This window comes from Oryx dammah, unplaced genomic scaffold, assembly GCF_014754425.2.
Source record: "Oryx dammah isolate SB20612 unplaced genomic scaffold, SCBI_Odam_1.1 HiC_scaffold_27, whole genome shotgun sequence".
Lineage (NCBI taxonomy): Eukaryota > Metazoa > Chordata > Mammalia > Artiodactyla > Bovidae > Oryx > Oryx dammah.
The window spans coordinates 51,230,335-51,255,128 of NW_024070211.1; the positions used below are offsets into that span (position 1 = coordinate 51,230,335).

The 24,794-nt window shown below is 37.7% G+C and overlaps 1 protein-coding gene across 1 annotated transcript in view; it reads left to right on the forward strand.

Annotated features, from left to right (window-relative positions):
• Positions 1–24,794, forward strand: part of DNAH7 (dynein axonemal heavy chain 7) — a 261,928-nt gene that overhangs the window by 78,300 nt on the left and 158,834 nt on the right. Inside the window, exons 18-23 of the mRNA XM_040228896.1 lie at positions 53–738; positions 2,611–2,797; positions 12,556–12,749; positions 15,092–15,290; positions 18,343–18,483; positions 23,518–23,730. Coding sequence (XP_040084830.1) covers positions 53–738; positions 2,611–2,797; positions 12,556–12,749; positions 15,092–15,290; positions 18,343–18,483; positions 23,518–23,730 — 1,620 coding nt within the window. The remainder of the gene's footprint in view (positions 1–52; positions 739–2,610; positions 2,798–12,555; positions 12,750–15,091; positions 15,291–18,342; positions 18,484–23,517; positions 23,731–24,794) is intronic.

Sequence of the window (24,794 nt, forward strand, 5' to 3'; positions counted from 1 at the left end):
TTTTGAATATCATTCCCTTTCAGAGTAGTGTGTTTAATACTTGTCCTTTCAGATTGAGCAGTTTAATGCTGAAGAGGAGGCATTTGGTTGGCTACCTTCAATATATCCTCAGCGTAAAAAAATCCAAGATGGTTTGAACCCTTATCTCCGTCTCTATGAAACTGCTGTAGAATTTAGCACCAAATATAGAGCATGGACAGAAGGACCATATAACAAGGTGAATCCAGACCAAGTGGAAACAGACGTTGGAAATTACTGGAGAGGACTCTATAAGCTGGAGAAAACCTTTCATGATTCTCCCAATGCATTGGCAATGACCAAAAAAATAAGAGCAAAGGTGGAAGATTTCAAGCAGCACATTGCTCTCATTCAAGTGATTTGTAATCCTGGTTTGCGGCCCAGGCACTGGGAGGCCATGTCCAGCATCGTTGGTTACCCGCTGCAGCCAGCAGATGATTCCACTGTCTTCTCTTTCTTAGATATGAATCTGGAGCCGTATTTAGATAGGTTTGAGGGTATTAGTGAAGCAGCTAGCAAAGAATATTCTCTCGAAAAGGCCATGGAGAAGATGATTAATGAATGGGATGCAATGGAATTTGTCATTCTTCCCTATAGAGAAAGTGGGACATCTATTTTGTCATCAGTGGATGAAGTTCAGATGTTGTTGGATGACCACATTATTAAGACGCAAACTATGCGAGGATCTCCCTTCATTAAGCCTTATGAAAAGCAAATGAGGTAATGTGATATTTTTATGACAGTGTTTATAGTATGTTATCAAAATTATTACTCATAATATACAGTTCTTTTTGAAAATTGAGTCTGCACTTTATACTTAATATTTTAAATAGTACATTGGAAGGGATATTAACCTTTATTTCTTTCAGAAGAGTCTTGATACTTTTGCTATTATCTATATTCAGAGCAAAGGTAGTAGACAGTGTCCAGATATTCTTTTTTATTTCCCACAGTCCAATCTCATATATTTGATGCTCAAAACTATCTTTTGCCTATGAACGTAGTTTATAGAACATATAAACAATAAATTGAAGATATTATGTATTTTTCCAAATAGACTAGTTTGTTGTAGATCACCCTTATCCTGTCAATTTTTTTCAGTTTTTATAATCTGTATTAAGCAGTTTATATTTTACCTTAAAAAAGAGTAAATCCAAATCAGACTGCCATCTTTATTGTGAATTTACATGGCAAGGGAAAGCTATCTGCTTGGAGATATCAGCCTCTGGTTATGGGTACATTATCCTAAACCTGAGCTTGCCCAGCTATTGGTGTTGGCTCAGTCTCTGATTGCTCTGCCTCCTGCCCAGCTTGCTCCAATATGTTCATCAAGAGTAATTTTTGAGCTTCTCTGAAAGTGGCATGTCTAGATTCTATTTTTAAGAATTATGCATGAGCTCATTAGCTAGTGAGAAATTTTCTGCATTAGCAGGGATTAGATAGAGAGAGAGGGAAGAGCACCAGAAGGAAGCAAAAGCATTCATTTCCTTGTGTGAAAGACAAATTTATTGATGAACATGGAAAGGAAAGGCATTTTTAAAAGACATTTTAAAATGCCTGGTGACTTTTTGAACTCCTATATACATTTCTTGGTGTTTGCAATCTAAAATTACAGATCACCACTTATAAATGATGAGTAATATATTAATCGGTACATAAAGCCATCCCATATCTAAGTTTTGTTGCCTTTAACCAATCATTCTTCTTTATGGCTATGTTATCTCATAGCATAGTGATTACAGCTGTCTAGGTTCAAATCTGGCTCTTTTGTTCATTAGCTTGATGCTTACCTCTATGTACCTTAATATCCCTACTGGTAAATAAATATTACATTCTGGACCCTGCCTCTGAGGGCTGTTGTGAGGATAGAGCAAATACACACAAAGACCTTAGAACTGTGATTGTAAATTGTTAGTTTATGCTGTAATTATAATATTTATTCTTAAGGAAATTTAGTCATTTTTCCCTCTGTATTTATAAATGACCCAATAATTCATTTTAATTCAAAAATGCCACACTAATATATGGGGTCACAAAGAGTCAAACATGACTTAGCAACTGAACAGAACAGAATATACTTATGATTGTGTAGGATTTTTAAAAAATGCCTATTATATCTTATCAATTGGAATATTTTCTCTTGGAAAGATAGCCATTGTGGGTCCAAATTTTTTTAAAAATGAAAAAACAGAATTCATTCATCCAGAATGAATCTTGGATGTAATTACCTTTCCTAAGAAGAAGTTCAGAGTGCCTTTGATTGAGAATACCATTACTATCTCCAAAATCTCATTCTTAACTCATACTCTTTGGCATGGAATTGGATTGCAGAAAGGTTTATTGAGATGACATATATAGAAACCAACCCGTTTGTAGATAGGTGCACCTGTGTTAGCATAAATGTTGATGCTATTATTTAGATGATACAGATTTTATAGAGCCAATCTAGTGATTTATCTTTGATTGTAGGTAGATGAATGGAAATTGGCATAACAACATTGCATGTACTGTTAACAGTCTAGTTTTGAGTTTTATGATGTGAAACATTTCTTGATTTGCTATTGATAAGCACCACTGTGTTTTGCTTCTCAGGGAGTGGGAGGGCAAGCTCCTGCTGCTTCAGGAGATTCTGGATGAATGGCTCAAGGTCCAAGCCACATGGCTGTATTTGGAGCCCATTTTTAGTTCTCCAGACATTATGTCTCAAATGCCTGAGGAAGGGAGGCGATTTACAACTGTGGATAAAACATGGAGAGATATAATGAAAAGTGTCCTACAAGTAGGTAAAAATCTGTGAGAACATGATTATTTTGTTGAAGTAACATTTTTTTCAAAACAATCCAAGTAAGCCATTGTCTTTCCCCCACATATCTAATATCCCACATTAGATATTATTTTAGAATCCCAGGAGCAAGAAACATCAAAAGGAAAATAGGTGTTTTGTCCTGATTGCTTCTTGAGGTCTGAATTGAACTTGCATTATTTAACGACAGAGGTTCTAGCAGTGGTTCTTGCCAGATGCTCTGGTAGAAAGATAGCAACGCATGCCCAGCATGGGGTTCCCCATTATGGCTCCCCATTATGGCTGCACCACCTCTGAAGTGTTCTGCGGTGAGAAAAAAAGCAGCATGCCAACCACTCAATCAAGAAGTTTCTCTGGGAACGCATGTACACCTGTGGTGGATTCATGTCAATCTATGCCAAAACCAATACAGAATTGTAAAGTAAAAATTAAAAATAAATAAATTAATTTAAAAAAAAAGAAGTTTCTCTGTAGGGACTTAAAAAAAAGAGCTGCAAAGATATATATATATATATCTAAAGAGCCCAATAAATGCAAACAAAATGCAGTCTATCAATCAAGCAATTAACAGATACAGTGGAGAAATTATACTTTGAGAGAATTTAATAAAAACCAGTAACACTCAAGAAAGTATGGTTTATGTTCAGTCCAAAAGACATGCCTGCAAAGCATAGTTTGTGTGTTAGTGGACGTTAAAATTAAAATAGAAGAAATATTAGTTATTATATCATTAAATGAATGTGAACTTCTCTATTGGTGTTTTGATCAAATATTGATACAAGTTTATTATAAAGTAGGGAGAGGATTATCTTAAATTTTTTTCTATCCTAAAATGGAAATATGTTTATTTTTATTATTTAAACTTTTAAAATTGTGACTATAATCCTAAATGTTGATAATATTGTATCAATGACAATTATATGATTTGATAGGAAAATATAAGATGGACATGGGTCTGTTTATTTAATAAGTTTACTTTATTTTATGTAATAATACTTGAAACAAAACACTGTATAAACCAAAATTTTGTAGAATTAATCCCATTGGAATTCCATATTTAAAGAACCTACTGATAAGTCACATTTTTCTTTTTTTAAATTTATTTCTAATTAATTTGCTTTGTAAATTTAGCTTCTCCTTTTATATATTGTTTCCTTACAACATGGAAAAATCCTTGTAACATGTATACATTTTTGTTTGGAAGAGGATGATGTTGCCCCCCATTTTTGTTGCCCCCTCAAAAGAATAAAGCAGATGCTTGTATTCTCCTAGTTAATATAATTTTAAAGGTTAAAAAAATTTTTTTTTTGGTATTTGACCAAGAGAAGTCGCTCAGTCGTGTCAGACTCATTGCGACCCCATGGACTGTAGCCTACCAGGCTCCTCTGTCCATGAGATTTTCCAGGCAAGAGTACTGGAGTGGATTGCCATTTCCTTCTCCAGGAGATCTTCCCGACCTAGAGATCGAACCCAGGTCTCCTGCATTGCAGGCAGACGCTTTACTGGCTGAGCCACCAAGGAATCCAAATCAGGCATTTCATCAAAATGCTCTTCAAAATTCATATTGCTAGGAAAATTTAATAGTTCAGTGCCTTGAAAGAGCAGCTATACTGAGACTAGTAGTAATGGAAACAGACTTTTAATTCTATAAAACTGCTGAATTAAAAACATATTAACAAAAAAGCATTACTTACTCTCATTCCCAAATAAGCAGTTTTCTTTGCATGACACTTCATTTACTTTTGCTATAAGATTTGATTATCTTCCTCAACTGCCTTTACATTTTCTTTTTTTCAGTATGTTAGCATCAAGACAGCTTTTGTCTATAAAGCCTTAAAAATAAACCTAAGTCCATATTCTCTTAGGAAGGCTAATGAGGATGATCTGTACAATCCAGATGGATTAAGTGCTTGGTACAAAAAGTCATCACTTTCACACTTAAGTTCAGTTCAGTCACTCAGTCGTGTCCGACTCTTTGCGACCCTATGAATCGCAGCACACCAGGCCTCCCTGTCCATCATGAACTCCCGGAGTTTACTCAAACTCATGTCCATCGAGTTGGTGATGCCATCCAGCCATCTCACCCTCTGTCATCCCCTTCTCCTCCTGCCCCCAATCCCTCCCAGCATCAGGGTCTTTTCCAATGGGTCAACTCTTCGCATGAGGTGGCCAAAGTATTGGAGTTTGAGCTTTAGCATCATTCCTTCCAATGAATACCCAGGACTGATCTCCTTTAGAATGGACTGGTTGGATCTCCTTGCAGTCCAAGGGACTCTCAAGAGTCTTCTCCAACACCACAATTTAAAAGCATCAATTCTTCGGCGCTCAGCTTTCTTCACAGTCCAACTCTCACATCCACACATGACCACAGGAAAAACCATAGCCTTGACTAGACGGTCCTTTGTTGGCAAAGTAATGTCTCTGCTTTTCAATATGCTATCTAAGTTGGTCATAACTTTCCTTCCAAGGAGCAAGTGTCTTTTAATTTCATGGCTGCAATCACCATCTGCAGTGATTTTGGAGTCCCCCAAAATAAAGTCTGACACTTTCCACTGTTTCTCCATTTATTTCCCATGAAGTGATGGGGTTTCTAAATGTTCTTTTAGAACTATGCCAAGAGAAAAGGCTCAGAGGTTAAAAACAGAATGTAAATGATATTGTTAATATAAATGGCTTGATTGAGGTTGTTTTGATTCCTTAAGGCATAAACATGAAATAATTTATGTTTTGCTCTCGTCTCCCAACTACGCTTGGCCAAAGGCTGTTTCTCATTCGGAAAGGCTCTCCTACTGAAAGTTCAGTGTAATTCCAGAATTTTCCAGCCACTTTTGGTTAGGATGATTTTGCCTGTGAAGACTGAGCTATACCTATTTGAGAGCCTCAGTCTCATGTTATATTTAGAGCTCTTCTCTTCCACATAGTCAGGTACACCTGAGGCTTCTTTGGAGTGTGTGGGTGGGGACTGTGCTGTCCTGCACTGCTTTTCTCTTTCCTGGGCTTATCACCAGGTACTGGGACAGGGAGGAGGTAGGGATGAGGTAAAGGGAGGGGGAGAAGGTAGAAAGAGGAAGGGAAAAAAGAAAGAGAGAAAGAAAAATTCACTGGTGTAACTGATCCAGCCAAATTATCTGCTCTTTTTGTTGGTGGTCATAATTTGGATGACTTCCTGTCTCTGATGCCCATACACTGTGCCTTTACTCTTGGTCATCACAACTAGTCTAGCTTTTTGACCAACTATGAGCAGGTGAAGTCCACAGATTAACTCGTAGTGCACGGGTGAAGACCCGGACAAGTTCTGGTTCCCAAGAGACTCTACCTTGAGCATCTCCCCTAGGTTTTGTCATCCTTGGCTTCATCTTCATGCTGATTGACCAATGATGGCTTTTGCCACGTTCTTCTCATATGTATCTTTTGCCCCATGCTACAGCAGTATTTCACAGGTTTGTAGCCCTTAATTTCACCTGGGGTCTGCAGCACTTGGGATCCATCTTCTCTACCTCTTAGTAACCTTGAACACATGGCCCTTGCCTCTCTGGTTATCCCACCACACCACGTTCTCCCAGAGCCTTTTTTTGTTCTGATAGCACTGTAGCAGGTCAGCAGACTGGTGATAGCACAGACTTCTGGATGAAGACATTAGCCTTCTGTCTTTACATGCACTTGAAAAGCTTTCTAGGGGCTCTCTGAGAAGAGGGAATGTGGGAACTAATATGGGAACAATGAATTGCCTATCATTTGGAGTTGAAAGAAGTGGATGATCTTTTGCATTTATCCAAATTTGACTTTTGAGCCACATGAATCTTTTTTATTTCCTGAGTTCAGTTCAGTTGCTCAGTTGTGTCTTACTTTTTGCGGCCTCTTTCATACAAGGCAGGAAAAGACATTCTTGAATTTCTCCCTGAACTTTTTCCTTTTATAGTCTAACCCCATCTCAATAAATATGAACACTACTCTTCCTGTTTTTCAGGCCAAAAGCATAAGAGTCATTGTTTTTCTTTTTCCTGTTACTATCATAAATATCACTTGGTACCAAGTATCTCACCAGTTTCTAGGGAGCTGGAAAGCTAAAAATTATGTCTTCCAGACTCCTTAACAGCTAAGTTTCTGGAAATGAATTTGATTTTGATGGTTAGGTACACTCATCAGGGATTTGGAAGGCATACAGCAGCCGTCTTCTTGCCATTTTAACTATTTCTGCTGTCAAAAAATGTCTCTTTTTTTTCCTTTTCTTCAATGTCTGGTCACCAGATTGATGGGTACTTAAAGATGATGATGATGGTGGCTTCCTGACCCCCCTCTCGTCCTAGAATCACAGCCACCATGGTATGGTTTTGAATGCAGTCGTTCCACTGGTGGTGTCCTTTTTTTCTTACTGGGGCAGAGATAACCCTTCCAAAAGATCAGTTCCACAGGGTTCTTGGAGTTTTTCTGGAAAACCAGACTGGAGTGTGCTCCCCTAGACCTTTTAGTGATTTTTTAATCACTTAATTCCCTATGTTAAATTTCTTTTTTGCTTAATTACCTAGAAAGATCCTGCACTGAATTCTGAATACAGGTATCAAAACCTCAAAGTTGGGATCTAGGATTGTCTACCTGACCCACTTGGGCTTTAAGGTAGTTAAAATCTAGTTACCATCTGAAAATGGAACACTGGTGGTACCTAGCAGGCAGTGCAAAATTCACTTACTCAAATTATGCTACTGGTCTCGTGAAGTGAAGAGTCTGTTTTACAAGCAATGCTTTCGTGGACCAAGTGGCTGCTGGAACAGGTCAATACAGTACAAATTTGAAATACAAGGGATGTGAGATGGGCTGAATTTTCTAAAACCCTGGGAAAACTAAAGAAATGGTCTAATTAAAGGCTTAAATTCTCTGCTCAAGATATGGTCAGAGGATTAAGATGCTTCTATGATTACCCTCAGAGAGCCTCTTAATTCTCATAGCTACAATTCTGACATAGCCAAAAATGACAGTCTGATCCAGCAGATTGCCAAATTACAATGTAATTTAATTCATAGCCTTGTCAGATCTGTTCTGTGAACGATAAATTTCTTATTGGGAAAGAGTGGGATGGTGAGAACTGAGAATTGGGGATATTTGAGGGAATTTGATGAACTCTGGTTGCCCTGACTCTCACACTGAGAGCTTCCCTTGCCAGACGCCTTTTCAGAATTCTAAGGAGTGTGGGAGGTATTGTATTGTAATAGTGCTTGTCTGGGGAGAACCAAAGTTAGATGCAGTCTAATGGATTGATGTGACTGCACTTAGCAGACATTCGTGTTTCAATGAGATAGTCTCAGAGATGTGAGTCATTCTGTTTACTTACTTATTTCTGCCAAAACCTGCCTTAATAAGATTTAAACAAAGACTGGTTTATAGGTTTCTGCAAAATATGCTTGCATTATTCAGAAGCAAAAATTACAACCCCTCCCCACCTTAGGGGATTGACTCAAAGCGTGGTAGGAAGGGAATCCTTTCAGATGGTACAACATCAATTAATATTAGTTGTTTGGGTTTTTTTTGACATTGCCTGTAGAGATGGTCAGAAGTGTGGATCTACATTCAGTTCAGTTCAGTCGCTCAGTCGTGTCCGACTCTTTGCGACCCTATGAATCCTAGCACGCCAGGCCTCCCTGTCCATCACCAACTCCCAGAGTTCACTCAGATTCACGTCCATTGAGTCAGTGCTGCCATCCAGCCATCTCATTCTCTGTCGTCCCCTTCTCCTCCCACCCTCAATCCCTCCCAGCATCAAAGTCTTTTCCAATGAGTGATCATAGTCAACAGTAAGCAGTTTGGCTATATGATCAAGGACTTAGAAGAAATAAGATTGAAATATTGGTAATAAGGAGATCAGGAATCACAGAATACACTAGAATATATCTGTGCTCCATGTAAATGTTTAATAAAAGGTAGTGCTGCCAAAGGAGGCACTTAATATAGACCAGTTGATCTATTTGTGAATGTCAGCCAGCATATGCCATTGTATGCACAGTGAGCTGTGAAATGGAAAAATCACATAACATATTGCCCAAACTGCAGAACTTCTGAAAGTTAGAGCAGTTAATAAGTAAGCCAGGAAAGCAAGCATAAGCCAGAACTCTCCTCATCAAACGGAATATGTGGTCACCCAGGCTACAAGCAAAGAATTCATAATGGCAGAGACGGGAATTATGGAAGGATTTGCCATCATGGGCTGTCCCTTAACCAACACTGCAGAGCGTCCAAACTGCCAACATCAGAAATGAACAAAATGCTTCTGACACAGGATCATACCTGAAGGCACCAGGCAGCCATTTAGAAGGAATTAAATACAGTGCACCTGTTTCAGAATAGAAGGGATCAGTGATTTGTCTGCACCAGAGGACTTTCTTTTCCAAGTTTCTGCCAACACTGTCATTCATTGACTTACTGAATGACTTATTGTCACAATTTCCATACAATACTGCTTCTGCTATGGTATTCACATTACAAAGGAAATGAGGCAATTAACTGATGTTCTTTAAGATTTACAGATCCTAATGTGAACATTGACCTTATAAAAAGTGGAATGTCTCATGTTGAAGACTCAGTTGATACATGAGCAGGAAGAAAATAGTTTGTGAGTTTGGCGTGCAGTTCTAGAGGATACATAGCTCATATTCTCAACTAGCTCCAAATAGTTTCTCCCATATGCGCAGTTCATGGGTCTGGGAATTAATGAGTGAAAATGATGTTGACTTTTCATACTAGTTCACTCAATAAACGACTCACAACAGTTCTGATTCCCAACTTTTGGTCTTGCCAGTTGAAATATCTTAGTATCCAGGGGAGAAATGCTTCTGTATGGGACATAGCAGTAGTTTCATTGAGCAGGAAGTTCTTGATTTACTCACTTTACCCTTTTACCTCTCTGTCCTTATAACTTTCCACCTTACTTACTCTATTCTAGCCACGCTAGCTTCCTTTTTTGAATCACACATGCCAAACATACTCTGCCCTGGAACCTTTGTACCTACTGGACTCTGTTCTTCCAAATAATCTGCAAAGCTGATCAGGGTCTTTGCTTCCTGGAGTCTTTTCTCAACTATTCCCTTTATAAAGAGGCTCACGCTGAGCACTGTGTTTAAATTAAAACCTGCCTTTGCCTTTTCTGGCCATCCTGATGCCCCGTTTTCTTGTATGCAGCATTCATTACCTTCTAACTGACTATATGATGTATAAATTATTTTGTTATTTATCACCTGTCTCCTCTTGGAGGCTGGGGTCTTTGCTTTGTTCACAGTTGTGGCCCAAGCACTGAAAACAGTGTCGGGCATGTAGCAGGCTCTCCAAAAATATTTGTCCAGAATGAATGAATAATTAAATTGAGATTGATCCTTGAATTATTGCTAGTTCTAAGAATTCTGAGTTCATTCTCAACAACCTTCTCTAAAAATTCAGTGTTAGATAACTCCTGAGTCCTAAGAACTGGAGTAATCCTAGAAACATCCTGTATCTTGAAAGGATTTCTATTTTTGGTGAGGTCGAAGGATCTGAAAGTTGCAAGGCAGTATAAAGGTCTACTTGGTGAATCCATGTTTCCTTTCTAATACTTAATAGGTTTAGTGAAGATCTGACCAGTTTTCTGTTGTCCAGGGGTTTCTGATTAGGAAGTTTATGCTTTTGGAAGTTTAGTGAACTGGCTTGAGCTTAATTCCATTAAGTGTACTTTCTATGCAGCTTCTCATGGCAGCAGTAATTAGCATGCCCTCTGTATACCCCCAATTAAAGTTTCAGGCCCTGATATCACCGGCATTTGCTTTAGAAATGTAAATTAGCCAGTAGCTTGTCATTTGAGCTGATGAGAGTGGTGATACTTGGGAAGCAAAAGAAGACACCTAAAATTTGTAAAATTATCCTTTAACCAAAAAATACGGTAGTTAATAATTTCTTTTCCTCTCCAGAAGATAAAAAGTAATTTAAGTGTCAAAGGAGTTGCACTGAGTTTCACACTTCTGGTAGCTTCCTGTTTTAATATCTTACTGTTCTATCTTGACAGCATTAGCTAATGAGTTGGTACAGCAGGAAAACTTCAAAACTTTCTTTTGTTGGTACAAAAAAACTTCTTTGAGTTTGTGTTTCTGTGAACTGAACTCATCTTCATTCACTCAGTCAGTCAACAGATATTTATGGAATGCTTACTCTGTACCAGAATTTTGTGGCAGTGCCAGTGTGGAACTTAAAGCCAGTTTTATTTTACTATGATAATTATCTCACCAGAAGGAAGGCAGTTTATAAAATGTTCATTTTAGCTCCATTAAATCGATAGCGTGATGTAAGTGACTTGCTCCATCCATTCCCCCAGGGTAGTGTCTGTTTGTCTCTTTCTCTTCAAGAGACATTTATAGAAGGTGAAATGGAAAGGGTAATTTCAAGCATATGTGTGTTTTAGGCACCATACCAGGTGCTTCCAATATTTTGTCTAATTTGATCCTCATAACAACTTTGAGAGACGGCTTTTATCCCCATTTTAAAGATGAAGAGACAGAGGCTCTGGTTAAATGATCCAAAGTCACACAGGTAATAAGGATGTTAGGAACAAGGCTGTGCTTTCCTTCATCTCATGCAGTTTCTATTCTGTTTACATTCTCATAGAAAGAGAGTTCCTAGTCAGGATAATGATTACTTGTCTATATTTTTTTCTTAAGACCATATACCAGGGTACATAGATTATCAGATATATTCATTCAGAACTAGCATATTTGGTTCAGAGTCTTAAGCTGATCTAGATTAATAGGTTTCACCTCAGGAATTCAATAAAAATCTTTTCCTACTCAAATGCTAAGTGTTTCCAGACGTATTTCTTTTGTAATTATAATATTTAGGGAAAGAAATATGAACTGTTGTTTTAAATAACTGAATTTTTAAACTTTCAAATCTGCAATCTAAAATAGCAAATTGTGGTATATTCTTTGGCTGAAAATAAAACATTGTTAATTTGTGAAAGGAATTTTTCGCATTTATTAACAACTCATTTTTTTTCCCCCAACAAAGAAAAGCATACTTCTCCAGAAGGTGGCACTCTAAGAACATCATTTTAGTTTTTTTAATCAAGTACAAGAGTACTACTCCATACTTTTTTTTTTAATGAATTGCACATTAAATTATGACCTGAGTCTCTGTCCTGCTGACTTTTGTGTGCATTTTAAAATGTTTATTTGAAGTATAAAACTCTTAGGAAATATAATAAAATCCCTTTAGAAAATTGCACTGCTTTAAAGATAAGTGAATTGTATGTGTTGCATATTTCATATGAACCTGTTCTACTGAAAAAACAGGTATTGATAATTATTTTGTTCTTTGATTAAATTGCTGTGTTCCCATTATGTTGTTATATTTTAAAACAAAGCAGAAAATTATCTTTCTTTCCAGTCACATTGAAAGTCTATTGACAAAAACATTTTCCTGCAGTGGAATCAAATTTCTGTATGAAACAATTTACAGTTGAAATTTTTGATTGATCTTTCAGTGAATACCAAACTCACTTTGGCTAAGTACCAAAAATAAGTTTAGTTAACTGAGGATCCAGTTAACGTGGCTTTTATGTAATTAAAGTGGCTGGTTAGATCTAGACCAGGCAAGAGCACTTAAAAAAAAAAAGTATTCACTTTAAAATTTGTGTAACCTTTGTTATATTAAAACCATGCAATCTCAACTATAATATGAAGTCAGTATCTCGTATTTTTGAGTTGTGAATTTTCTTTTATTTTTAGGATAAACATGTTCTATCAGTTGTAACTATTGACAGGATGCTGGAGAGGCTGAAAAAATCTAATGAGCTTTTGGAACTCATTCTTAAAGGACTTAATGAATATTTGGAAAAGAAACGTCTCTTCTTCCCCAGATTCTTTTTCTTGTCTAATGATGAACTTCTTGAGATCCTATCTGAGACTAAAGATCCCACTAGGTAAGTAAGGCATATCAATATTACTATATATATCATAATGTGTACATCATACATGGCTAAGTTGATCTGCTTAAATTTAATTTTCAGAATAATGCAGAACTTGTATATGATTGTTGTTGTTGTGTTAGTCTCTCAGTTGTGTCTGACTCTTTGCGACCCCATGGACTGTAACCCTCCAGGTTCCTCTGTCCATGGGATTCTCCAGGCAAGAATACAGGCGTGTGTTGCCATTTCCTTCTCCAGTTATATATGATTATGTTATATAATAACTTAAGACTGTTGTAAATCATTCCTGTAATCAACTTATTTGATGATTAAAACATAAGAAATACCATTGAATTAAATTTTTCCAAGTCTGGGATGGGTTTCTCTTTTTATCACATTTGTCTTACAGATTTTTCCCATGCAGAATAAAAGTCAGTGCCCTCTCAGTGCCTTGCAGTCACTCACCAGGTACTACACCATGATCCTTCCTATTCATCCCCCACTAGTTTTCTTCTTGTTTATTCTTCTACAGTCCTTGCAATTCTCCCATAGAAGAGTCAGCCTCCTCCCTCAGCATATTGTTCTCTTGGCCTAGGATCCTCCTCACCCAAATATTCACAAGACTTCTTTTGTTGTTATTCAGTCGCTAAGTCGTCTCCAACTCTTTGTGACCCTGTGGACTGCAGCACGCCAGGCTTCCCTGTCCTTCACTATCTTCCGGAGCTTGCTCAAACTCATGTCCATGGAGTCGGTGATGCCATTCAACCATCTTATCCTCTGTCATCCCCTTCTCTGCCTGCCTTCAGTCTTTCCCAGCATCAGGGTCTTTTCCAATGAGTTGGCTCTTTGCATCAGGTGACCAAAGGTTTGGAGCTTCAGCCTCAGCCTCAATCCTTCCAATGAATATTCTGGATTGATTTCCTTTAGGCTTGACTGGTTAGATCTCCTTGCTGTCCAAGGGACTCTCAAGAGTCTTCTTCAGTCCCACAGTTTAAAAGCATCAGTTCTTCAGTGCTCAGCCTTCTTTATGGTCCAGGTCTCACATCCTTACATGACTACTGGAAAAACCATAGCTTTGACTATACAGACCTTTGTCGGCAAAATGATGTCTCTGCTTTTTAATACCCTGTGTAGGTTTGTCATAGCTTTTCTTCCAAGGAACAGGCATCTGTTACTTTTGTGGCTCAGTCATCATCTGCTGTTATTTTGGAGACCAAGAAAATAAAATCTGCCTCTGTTTCCATTTCCTTCTCCATCTATTTGCCATGAAATAATGGGATTGGATGTCATGATCTTAGTTTTTTGAATGTTGACTTTTAAGCTAGCTTTTTCACTCTCTCCTTTCACCTTCATCAAGAGGCTCTTTAGTTCCTTTTGACTTTCTGCCATTAGAATGATATCATCTGCATATCTGAGGTTATTGATATTTTTCCCAGTATCCTTGATTTCAACTTGTGTTTCATCCAGTCTGGCATTTCACATGATGTACTCTGCAAAACCTGCCACTCAGGAAGGTCACTAGATTGCAAGCCCTTCCAGCATCCCCTAATCACCATTCCTGATTATCTTCTCTGCCTTGTTTTTTTCTTTTTTTTCCCAGCAAGCCTTTTTTGTCATCTGGCTTACTCTATAATGTGCTTATTTGCTTACTGTTTGATTTCCTCCAGCAGAACATAAGCTCCATAATGGCTGAGGTTTTTTACCTTTTTATCGCTATAGCTGATTCCTTAGAAGGGTGTCTAGTATATATCAGACAGTGATTAGATATTTGTTGCAATCCCTAGTTTTGTGTCTTGTGCTTTCAGAGTAAGAGATAAGCAATCTAGAACATGCCCAAAATGAGGAATTTAGTCAGTTCCATCTATATTACAGTGTGTAGACCAAAGTTGGGTACCTTCCAAGTAGTTGATTTATTTAAAGTTCTAATCCTGTTGTATAATTTGCAAGCAGTCTCTGAAGATCCCAGTTTAAATATCAATATACTTTGGTGCATTTGAAGATTCTTCAGATTAGTGTTTTATTTGTTGGTCGAGATTGATTTGGTCCTTATATTACTTTTTATGACTTTCAATTCATTGTGCTGGAAACAAAGCCTAATGTAGCCCTTATAATAGTTGTAATTTTATAGGTCTTTTGTGATTATTCAATTAATGATGACCTCCCACTTGACTCATGTGTGTATATTCCATGTGTATGTTTTTTTTTCCCCTTCAACACTTCATCTGCAGCATCTAGCAGGGGCCTCAGACATAATGCACATTTATGAATTTTGAATAAAGTTTGGAATACACAGAACATTGATATTTAGGGAATTCTTTTATTCGGTTAATTATTTTAAACATTCTTTTTCCTGACAGAGTGCAACCTCACTTGAAGAAATGTTTTGAAGGAATTGCAAAGGTGGAATTTACAGAAAGTTTGGACATTACTCACATGAAGAGTAGTGAGGGAGAGGTGGTGGAACTCATAGACACCATTTCAACAGCCAAAGCCAGAGGTCAAGTGGAGAAGTGGTTGGTTGAGTTAGAGAGAGTTATGATTAAATCCATCCACAAGGTAGCTGGCTATATTTATTATTATTTCTAGTAAAGATGATAGAATGTTAATGTATTACTGATAAATGTACTGTTATTTAGACAAACTGAGTCATAAATTATCAATTCAATGATAATAGATTGAAGGCAAAGATATGGTCTGTGGTACTATTTTTGTAATGACTCAACTTGGGTTTTTTATCTTGAGTCCGTCTCATTTCTTGTGCTTTTGATATTAGATACACTTTAATCAACATGGTCTATTGTTAGTCTTGTCTAGGAAGCACCTCTCTACAGTTTCACATCAGTTTCTATGGTGCTTTCTTTTGTTCTATGCATATGTAACATATGTACCAAAATGTTAGAAAATCATTAACAGTTACTTCACATCTCACATTAACACATTATCATCTCAATCATTTGTAATATTTTTTTTGTTACTAGAGAATTTTAAGTCATGGAGGCAAATAGGTATTAGTTGAGCAGTTAAATTCATTTTTTACCATAGTGTGAACTTATCATTCAAGTTCCTTACCAGGAGTAAAAATCATGATTCATCAGGGATGCTTGAGGGTCAGAACTAAAAGGAAACATGACATCAGGTCCTAATCAACAGTTTTCACTAAGTTTTCAAATTTTATCATACATTATTGAAAAATTCATTGAAATCCAGGTATTTAATATACATCATGTACCTTAATGCCCCTTTCTGTCAAATATAATTTGAGTATCTGCTTGAATTATATTTTTTCAATAGGTGTAAAATCTTTTGGACAGTTTCCCACTTCTCCCTATTATGGACTAAATTATAATGAACGTCCTTATGATAGAGATGGGATAGAGATGGCTTCTTTGAATTATTTATTTTCTCATGATACCTTATATATATAGGATCACTGGACAAAAGAGGATGAGCTTCCATAGCTCTTGATAAGTATTGACAAACAATGTTTTCATTTATGTATCTACTAACAATTAAATGAATTCTACTTTGACCACTACTTAAATTGATTACATGGTTTGTTAATTGATGTGTGCAGTGATAACTCATTAATTTAGACATATTTAATACTATTTCAACTAATCTTTTAATTTTGCCAATGTATTCAGATAAAATATTTTGGTTATCATTTAAGACCATTAAGTTGGGTTGGCAAGGAATGGTATAGGAAATGTCTTTTCCAAATGTTCATGTGTAAGTTGGTGGGAAAATGCAAGTAAATGCAATATAAAATACTACAGATAGGAGATGTGTGTTACTGTGTTGTGCTGTGTGTTATCTGCATGCTTCAAGGGCTACTGTGTGCCTAAAGTATGTGAATTTTCGGTCATTTGTAAATGATAAAATATCATGTTCTTGGCACCTTTGCTCCTTACCTTATTGTGTTATCATGGGTTTAATGTAGATTGTACCACCAAAATATATTTACTTTTTCATATATGGTATACATAGTTTAGTATTATATTTTATATATGATATCATAGAACTTTCTGTAATCATGTTTGTCCTCTTCCAACTATATAGAAATCTGTGAATTAGATTATATGCTTCCCTCTCCTTCTCTCCACAGAATCCTTCTAGAACACATATATATTTCATCCTTGGCATTTCTCTACTGTTCTTTCTAGTCTTTCCAGTGTTTCTCCCATTTCTCCCTTTTCACCTGCCTTTTTTGCAGCTACTTCTAGCCTTTTATTAATACATTTTCTTTATTATCAATAGTCAGCATTGCCCTTCATTTCAGTTCAGCTCTGTAAATATCCTAGCTAAACTATAAAAGTCCAGAAAGGTTCACATATCCTTCTATATTTCTCATAAAAATGTAACTTTGACAACCTTTTCAGAAATTCAAACACTGACATGGCTATCACCTCATCAGTTCAGTTCAGTTCAGTTTAGTCACTCAGTTGTGTCTGACTCTTTGCGACCCCATGAACCGCAGCACGCCCGGCCTCCCTGTCCATCACCAACTCCTGGAGTTTACCCAAACTCATGTCCATCGAGTTGGTGATGCCATCCAGCCATCTCATCCTCTGTTGTCCCCTTCTCCTCCTGCCCCCAATCCCTCCCAGCATCAGAGTCTTTTCCAATGAGTCAACTCTTTGCATGAGGTGGCCAAAGTACTGGAGTTTCAGCTTTAGCATCAGTCTCTCCAAAGAAATCCCAGGGTTGATCTCCTTCAGAACAGACTGGTTGGATCTGCTTGCAGTCCAAGGAACTCACAAGAGTCTACTCCAGCATCACAGTTCAAAAGCATCAATTCTTCTGCACTCAGCTTTCTTCACAGTCCAGCTCTCACATCCATACATGACCACTGGAAAAACCATAGCCTTGACTAGACGGACCTTTGTTGGCCCTTACTATTTTTGGTTGATATAATAAATTAGACTGATTGAAAAAGTGGGTCTATGGATCCACTGAAAACATATGTAGCAAAGCACATGACTTAGACTTCTTGAATTTACAACTGTCAACTCTCTGTGAATGAAGTCTATATTCACCCTGTCAGCATAGCCTTTGGCATCAAAGGGAGCAAGATCTGGAAACATAGGAAAAACTTTAGAGGAGTTATGTAGTTTTCCTGATGTGCGTGTACACATGTGCACATGGCTGAGTGGGGATCTGATTAAGTTCAAAGTAAGTAATTATCTGAATTGGAAGGATCTCATTTTGGGTTTGAACTTACATTTTGTAATAAAATTGCTTTTGTTGTTCAATCCAAAATTATCTAAGACATCTTTGGCTGGTCAAAGAAATATTTCATATAATATGGTTCATACAAATAGATTATATATCAGCAAAATAAAATGCTATATAAAATATTTTTTTGCTCATTGCTGCTGCTGCTACTAAGTCGCTTCAGTCGTGTCCGACTCTGTGAGACCCCGTTTGCTCACAGGTGTGTGAAAAAACTTTAAATAGTCTATTCACATGATTTGAATATTCATAATTGGCTAAAATGTAAGAAGTAGAGCAGTACAAGTTAATCCATTTAGAGTTAGCTCTTCATTGTTTAGCTTGTTCAAGTAAAGTGTGAAACTGTTTACCTTTAAGCATTTTCTTTTTCAATTAGGTAATTAAAGATGCAATTCTTGCCTATACACAATATGAACGAATTAACTGGGTAAGAGAGTGGCCTGGACAAACAGTTCTCTGTGTATCTCAAACCTTTTGGACATTAGAAGTACAAACAGCTATTGCAGAAGGACAAGAGGTAGGTTTTCATTACCCCGAGGTTTTTCAACATTTCTTTAATAGTGATTATTGCCAAAATACAATTATTCTAAAAAATTAAGACCATCTACCCCAAAAGCCAAGGATACTGGAGCCTCAATCTTGTTATTATATACATAGCATGAGGTGGCTAAAGTATTGGAGTTTCAGCTTTAGCATCAGTCCTTCCAAAGAACACCCAGAACTGATCTCCTTTAGGATAGACTGGTTGAATCTTCTTGCAGTCCAAGGGACTCACAAGAGTCTTCTCCAACACCACAGTTCAAAAGCATCAATTCTTCAGCACTCAGCTTTCTTCACTGTCCAACTTTCACATCCATACATGACCACTGGAAAAACCATAGCCTTGACTAGACGGACCTTTGTTGGCAAAGTAATGTCTCTGCTTTTGAATAGCTATCTAAGTTGGTCATAACTTTTTTCAAGGAGTGAGCATCTTTTAATTTCATGGCTGTAATCACACTAGCAAAGTAATGCTCAAAATTCTCCAAGCCAGGCTTCAGCAATACATGAACTGTGAACTTCCAGATGTTCAAGCTGGTTTTAGAAAAGGCAGAGGAACCAGAGATCAAATTGCCAACATCCGCTGGATCATCGAAAAAGCAAGAGAGTTCCAGAAAAACATCTATTTCTGCTTTATTGACTAAGCTAATGCCTTTAACTGTGTGGATCACAATAAACTGGGGAAAATTCTGAAAGAGATGGGAATACCAGACCACCTGACCTGCCTCCTGAGAAACCTGTATGCAGGTCAGAAAGCAACAGTTAGAACTGCACATGGAACAACAGACTGGTTCCAAATAGGAAAAGGAGTACGTCAGGGCTGTATATTGTTACCCTGCTTATTTAACTTATATGCAGAGTACATCATGAGAAACTCTGGGCTGGAAGAAGCACAAGCTGGAATTAAGATTGCCGGGAGAAATCTCAATAACCTCAGATATGCAGATGACACCACCCTTATGGCAGAAAGTGAAGAGGAACTAAAAAGCCTCTTGATGAAAGTGAAAGAGGAGAGTGAAAAAGTTGGCTTAAAGCTCAACATTCAGAAAACGAAGATCATGGCATCTGGTCCCATCACTTCATGGCGAATAGATGGGGAAACATTGGAAACAGTGTCAGACTTTATTTTTCTGAGCTCCAGAACCACTGCAGATGGTGACTGCAGCCATGAAATTAAAAGACACTTACTCTTTGGAAGGAAAGTTATGACCAACCTAGATAGCATATTGAAAAGCAGAGACATTACTTTGCCAACAAAGGTCGGTCTAGTCAAGGCTATGGTTTTTCCAGTGGTCATGTATGGATGTGAGAGTTGGACTGTGAAGAAAGCTGAGTGCAGAAGAATTGATGCTTTTGAAGTGTGCTGTTGTAGAAGACTCTTGGGAGTCCCTTGGACTGCAAGGAGATCCTGGGAAGCCCTATGAAGAGAAGATATTAATTGACTTGTTTTGACTATTTTTATTTTTTGTATTATTTTTTAGTTAATATTTTGAGTAAAGCTTGTTTTTAGTTATTCTAGAAGATATATGAATTTACTATTATTAATTGAATTGCTATTATTAATTAGAAACAGAAACTGCGTTCAGTGCAACAGTCTTATCCTTAAAGTAGGATTTCAAGCAGATCAACTTTCACTTGACTGATGGGCCAGTCAGAATCCAGCAATCGCAAATGTTATTTAAAACCATGAATTTTAAACATTTTTTTTTACATGGACTTTGGCCTTATTGTCTGTACGGTATTGGGGAACACTGAGTGTTGGGTTTGAGAGTCTTGTATTCCTTGTAAGCAAGCAGATGTCATAGAGGAACAAGCTGAGTAACACATGCTTAGTTCATTCCAACTTACCACTTATTTCCCCTCTGGATAAGAATAAAGATGTGGGGCAGGAAATCAGGGATTTTAGGGGAAAAAGTCTTTCTTCATGGAAATCAAAGCATGGGAGTGAGAGTTTCTCTTACTGCAATAAGCCCTTAGATACTCCTGGACTCTTGGCTCTCTGTCTCCATGTGCATTTTTGTTTTTTCCCCAATGGGTCCAGAAACTTCATTTTGTCTTCTCATTGTGAAGCTACCATTCAGCCACCTCCCCACACAAAGGGATTCCTCCATTGCCAGTGTGGGTTACTGGGGATACGTGTAGCCTTCTGGTTCTTACTCCTTGCTGGCCCCAAACCACCAAGACACCTTTCTCATTCATTGTTGTGGGAAATAGAGGGGACAAAGAAACAAGTGTGAGCAAACTGGGCAAATTCACGGGCATCTTCCATGTTTCTTCAGTTTAAATGTGGTGTTAATTAAACTGCACCCGTCTGCCAAAATCATATTTTTCTCTGGTAAGAATAGGTAGGAGTTGAAGTAGAGGATTTAAGTGTAAACCTTTCTTGTTTCTACTTACCTCCCAAGCATAATTTGAATCTCAAGAGACACACAATTCAAGTCATTCCATTTCAATGTGTCCTCTGCTCAGAAATGCTGCTGCTGCTGCTGCTGCTAAGTCGCTTCAGTCAAAGACGGCAGCCCACTAGGCTCCCCCGTCCCTGGGATTCTCCAGGCAGGAACACTGGAGTGGGTTGCCGTTTTCTCCAATGCATGAAAGTGAAAAGTGAAACTATCTGCCTGCAATTCTTACCATATCGTATAAAGATACAAATAGTTTCCCCCCAACCTTGGTTTACATCAGTATCCACTGATACTGAGATGAGGTTATTTATTCACTCATTTATTAGTTTACTCCATTTTTTCTGTCACTTAATATGGTACACATATAGAACCATTCACAGAGAAAGACAAAAGGAGAATCCATGCCTTGAGTGACTGTTATTCCAGGGGAACTCAGCTTCATAGATGTAGGTCCTCTAAAGCTGTAATTTAGTGGGATTTAGGGAGTCTTTGCTGTTGCTTGCTAGATTGTTCTCTTCGGTTGTATTTTGTGGTGTTTTACATAGCTAAATTTCATGGAATGAAATTAAGCTTTGTATGTGTCCTTAAAAATTCTTTTCTTTTTCCTCTGCTTGTGAATACTCTGCATCAGTATGCCCTTCATCTGCTCCTGTGTACCTTGTCCCTGTCACATCGCATGCATATTTGGTTTATTTAAGTTCTGTAGCAGCATCAGGAGGGGCACATGTTTTAGTATGTGAAAGCACTGATGATTTAAGAAAATTTAGTATGTCGTTCTATCTTGGGAGGATAGTGTATGCTTTTGTATTTTATGTGTTGATAACTTTTTCCTTAATTAATGTGTGGTTCACATCTGAAACCGATGACTTTACTTGAGTAGCTGGAGACTTCTTGGCAGCCTCAGAGAAGACTAGGCATTTCCACTCGCTGCAGACACCCCAGGTTGTCTAGAGCTTAATGCTATAATGGCACCTTGTCGTCCGTGCTGCTCCCAGAGGACCTGTTCCCCTCAGGATCCATTTCCATTTATTTATTCAAAGAATATTGACGGTGGCACTAGTCAGTATGAGGCATTAGAGGGGCTAAAAATGCATGAAGTAATCAAAACTTGGGTTATTGAAAATATGTATATGATTCTGAGTAAATGTATCATTGTGCATGTCACCAATTCAATGGACATGAGTTTGAGCAAGCTCCAGGAGGTGGTGGTAGTCAGGGAAGCCTGGTGTGCTGCAGTCCATGGGATCGGAAAGAGCCAGACATGACTAACTGAACTGAACTGAGGTATGATAAAAATATTTTATTCCAGACCAGATTTATTTTGGCAGATTATATAATAGTAGTTATTTTTAGATTCATTAGTTTACTGTACAGAACAGTTTACAATGAAGAAAATATAACAAAAACAATTTGGTATCATGATTTTTTCAATTTAGCCGATCTGAATTCTCATTGATTCATATGATATAGTTCCTAGAAAACTTAATTTATCCCAGTTTGAAGCTAAATTTTAGTTCTAAGTCTGGCTTTTCTAGTAAAGTAAAAATATATTCTGCTAATGTAAATAGTTAATTCTTGTTGTTCAGTTGCTAAGTCGTGTCTGTGACGTAATGGACTGCACCACACCAGTCTTCCCTGTCCTTCAGTATCTCCCGGAGTTGGCTCAAACTCACGTGCATTGAGTCAGTGATGCCATCCAGCCATCTTGTCCTCAGTCGCTGCCTTCTCCTCCTGCCCTCAGTCTTTCCCAGCATCAAATCCTACTCAGAAGCTTTTGGTACTCACAGCTCCCTGTGAGTACTAGAAGGACTCATGGGATCTAAGATAGAGCATTTGGAATTAGGATCTCTGTTCATCACTGTTGCAGTTTCTCTTTTGCTGTCTATTTTTCATCTCTGCTGGTCATCTCTGGGCTTTATTCTGCAGTGAGGGTGAAGGCTTTCAGTAACTTCAGATTGGTGTACTCAGAGTCTTCCAGGTCTTGTGAAAAGCACTTTTATTCCTATCAGTGTAGTAGTCCTTGGAAAGAATTGTGATTTGCTCTGGTTAGTCACACATACCCTCCTTCATGTTGCTTTGGAGGTGGGACAATATGATTGACAGCTCACCCCAACCACAGAACATACAGGCGTGAAAAGCGGAAAGGGAAGGATGTTGGATAGCCACAGACCATGTATGTTTACTTTGTCTGGCCTGATTGAGATTGTTCACCTGATGCGTTTTTCTTGTTCAGTTGCTAAGTCATCTTCGACTCTGGGACCTCATAGACTGTAGCATTCCAGGCTCCTCTATCCTCCACTATCTCCTGGAGTTTGCTCAGATTCATGTTCATTGGGTCAGTGATGTTATCTAACCATTTTATCCTCTGCTGCCTCTTTCTCCTTTTGCATTCAATCTTCCCCACTAAAAGATTTTTAAATTGAAAGATCGTTGCCATTGAAAACCTAATACCTTTGTAGTAAAAAGAAATTGATTATTAAGTTATGTAGTACTGTAAGTTATGATAAAAAATGTAGATAATACTCTACTCTGTATGTGTGCTAGGTCAACAAATTTTTGTTCAAAGGGATTCTGACCACACTGAGTAATTATATCTTATTTTCTTTCAGGCCCTTGAGGAATATTTGGAAAGATGTAACAAGCAAATTGATGATATTGTCACCTTGGTTCGTGGCAAATTGTCCAAGCAAAATCGTGTTACTCTGGGAGCCCTTGTGGTGCTGGACGTCCATGCTAGAGATGTTCTCACAACACTCGTTAAAAAGAAAGTTAATGATGACTCGGACTTTGAGTGGTTAAGTCAGCTTAGGTACTATTGGCAAGTAAGTAATATTACTGAATATTATTACACAGCAATTTCAGATCACAACTGTTTAATTTGTACTTGCTAGCTCACATCAATGATAGTATTGGTAATATAGGATTTTTCTTGCTGATGGCTAACTATACCCAAACAAGCCTTCACCACATTGAAGATTAAGGCAGCCAAAAACTGTATATCATATGCAGGAAAACTATGTGTATATCTATATCCAAATACATAGTTACATAGAAATACATGTTCACATGTGGACACACACAAACTGTGAGGAATTATAAAAACTTACTCAGTTGAAATTAGTCATTATGCTTGCTGAATCTGCAAAATGTTGAAACTAATCAGTTTAATTTTTTTTTGATTCCCGATACATCTAAAGAATGTACAAATCAGAATGTTTTAGTCTGATTTAGTCATTAAACTTTTCTTGTATTGATCAGTTGAAGGAACCTGAAATATGATCTGGAGGAAGGCTTTTATCAGCAGATCTGGGTGGCTGGTGATGGCAGTCACTTTCAGGGAAGCAGGAGGAGCAGAGACAGTACAGTGAACAAGGTTGGGCCTGTTGAGAGTGGGACGAGAGAGCTGATGATTGGAGATACAGACTCGAAAATTCTCATTATAGTCACTTTTGTGAAAGGTTTTGGGGATGTATGGAGTGGAAAGAAAAGAGATAAAAGGACCAGAACCCTGGAACACTATATGAAGCTGTGTGCATAGTGGTTAGGAGCTCAGACTGTGGAATCATAGTTTCTAATGCTGTATCTTCCCCTTACCAGTTGTGTGACTTTGGCAAGTTAATTTGCTCTCTTCAGGCACCAGCTTCCTTAGATATAAAATGGTGATGATGATAATACTCTATAGTGAAAACTCGTGGAACAAATGATTGAAAATATAGAAGAATAATGAACTGTCTAAAAGAATAATTAAGAAGCAATCCCATTTATAATTGCTCAAAAAAAAAAATACCTAGGAATAAATTTAACCAAAAAAAGTGAAAGTGAGAGTGAAGTCACTCAGTCGTGTCCGACTCTTTGTGACCCCATGGACTGTAGCCTACCAGGCTCC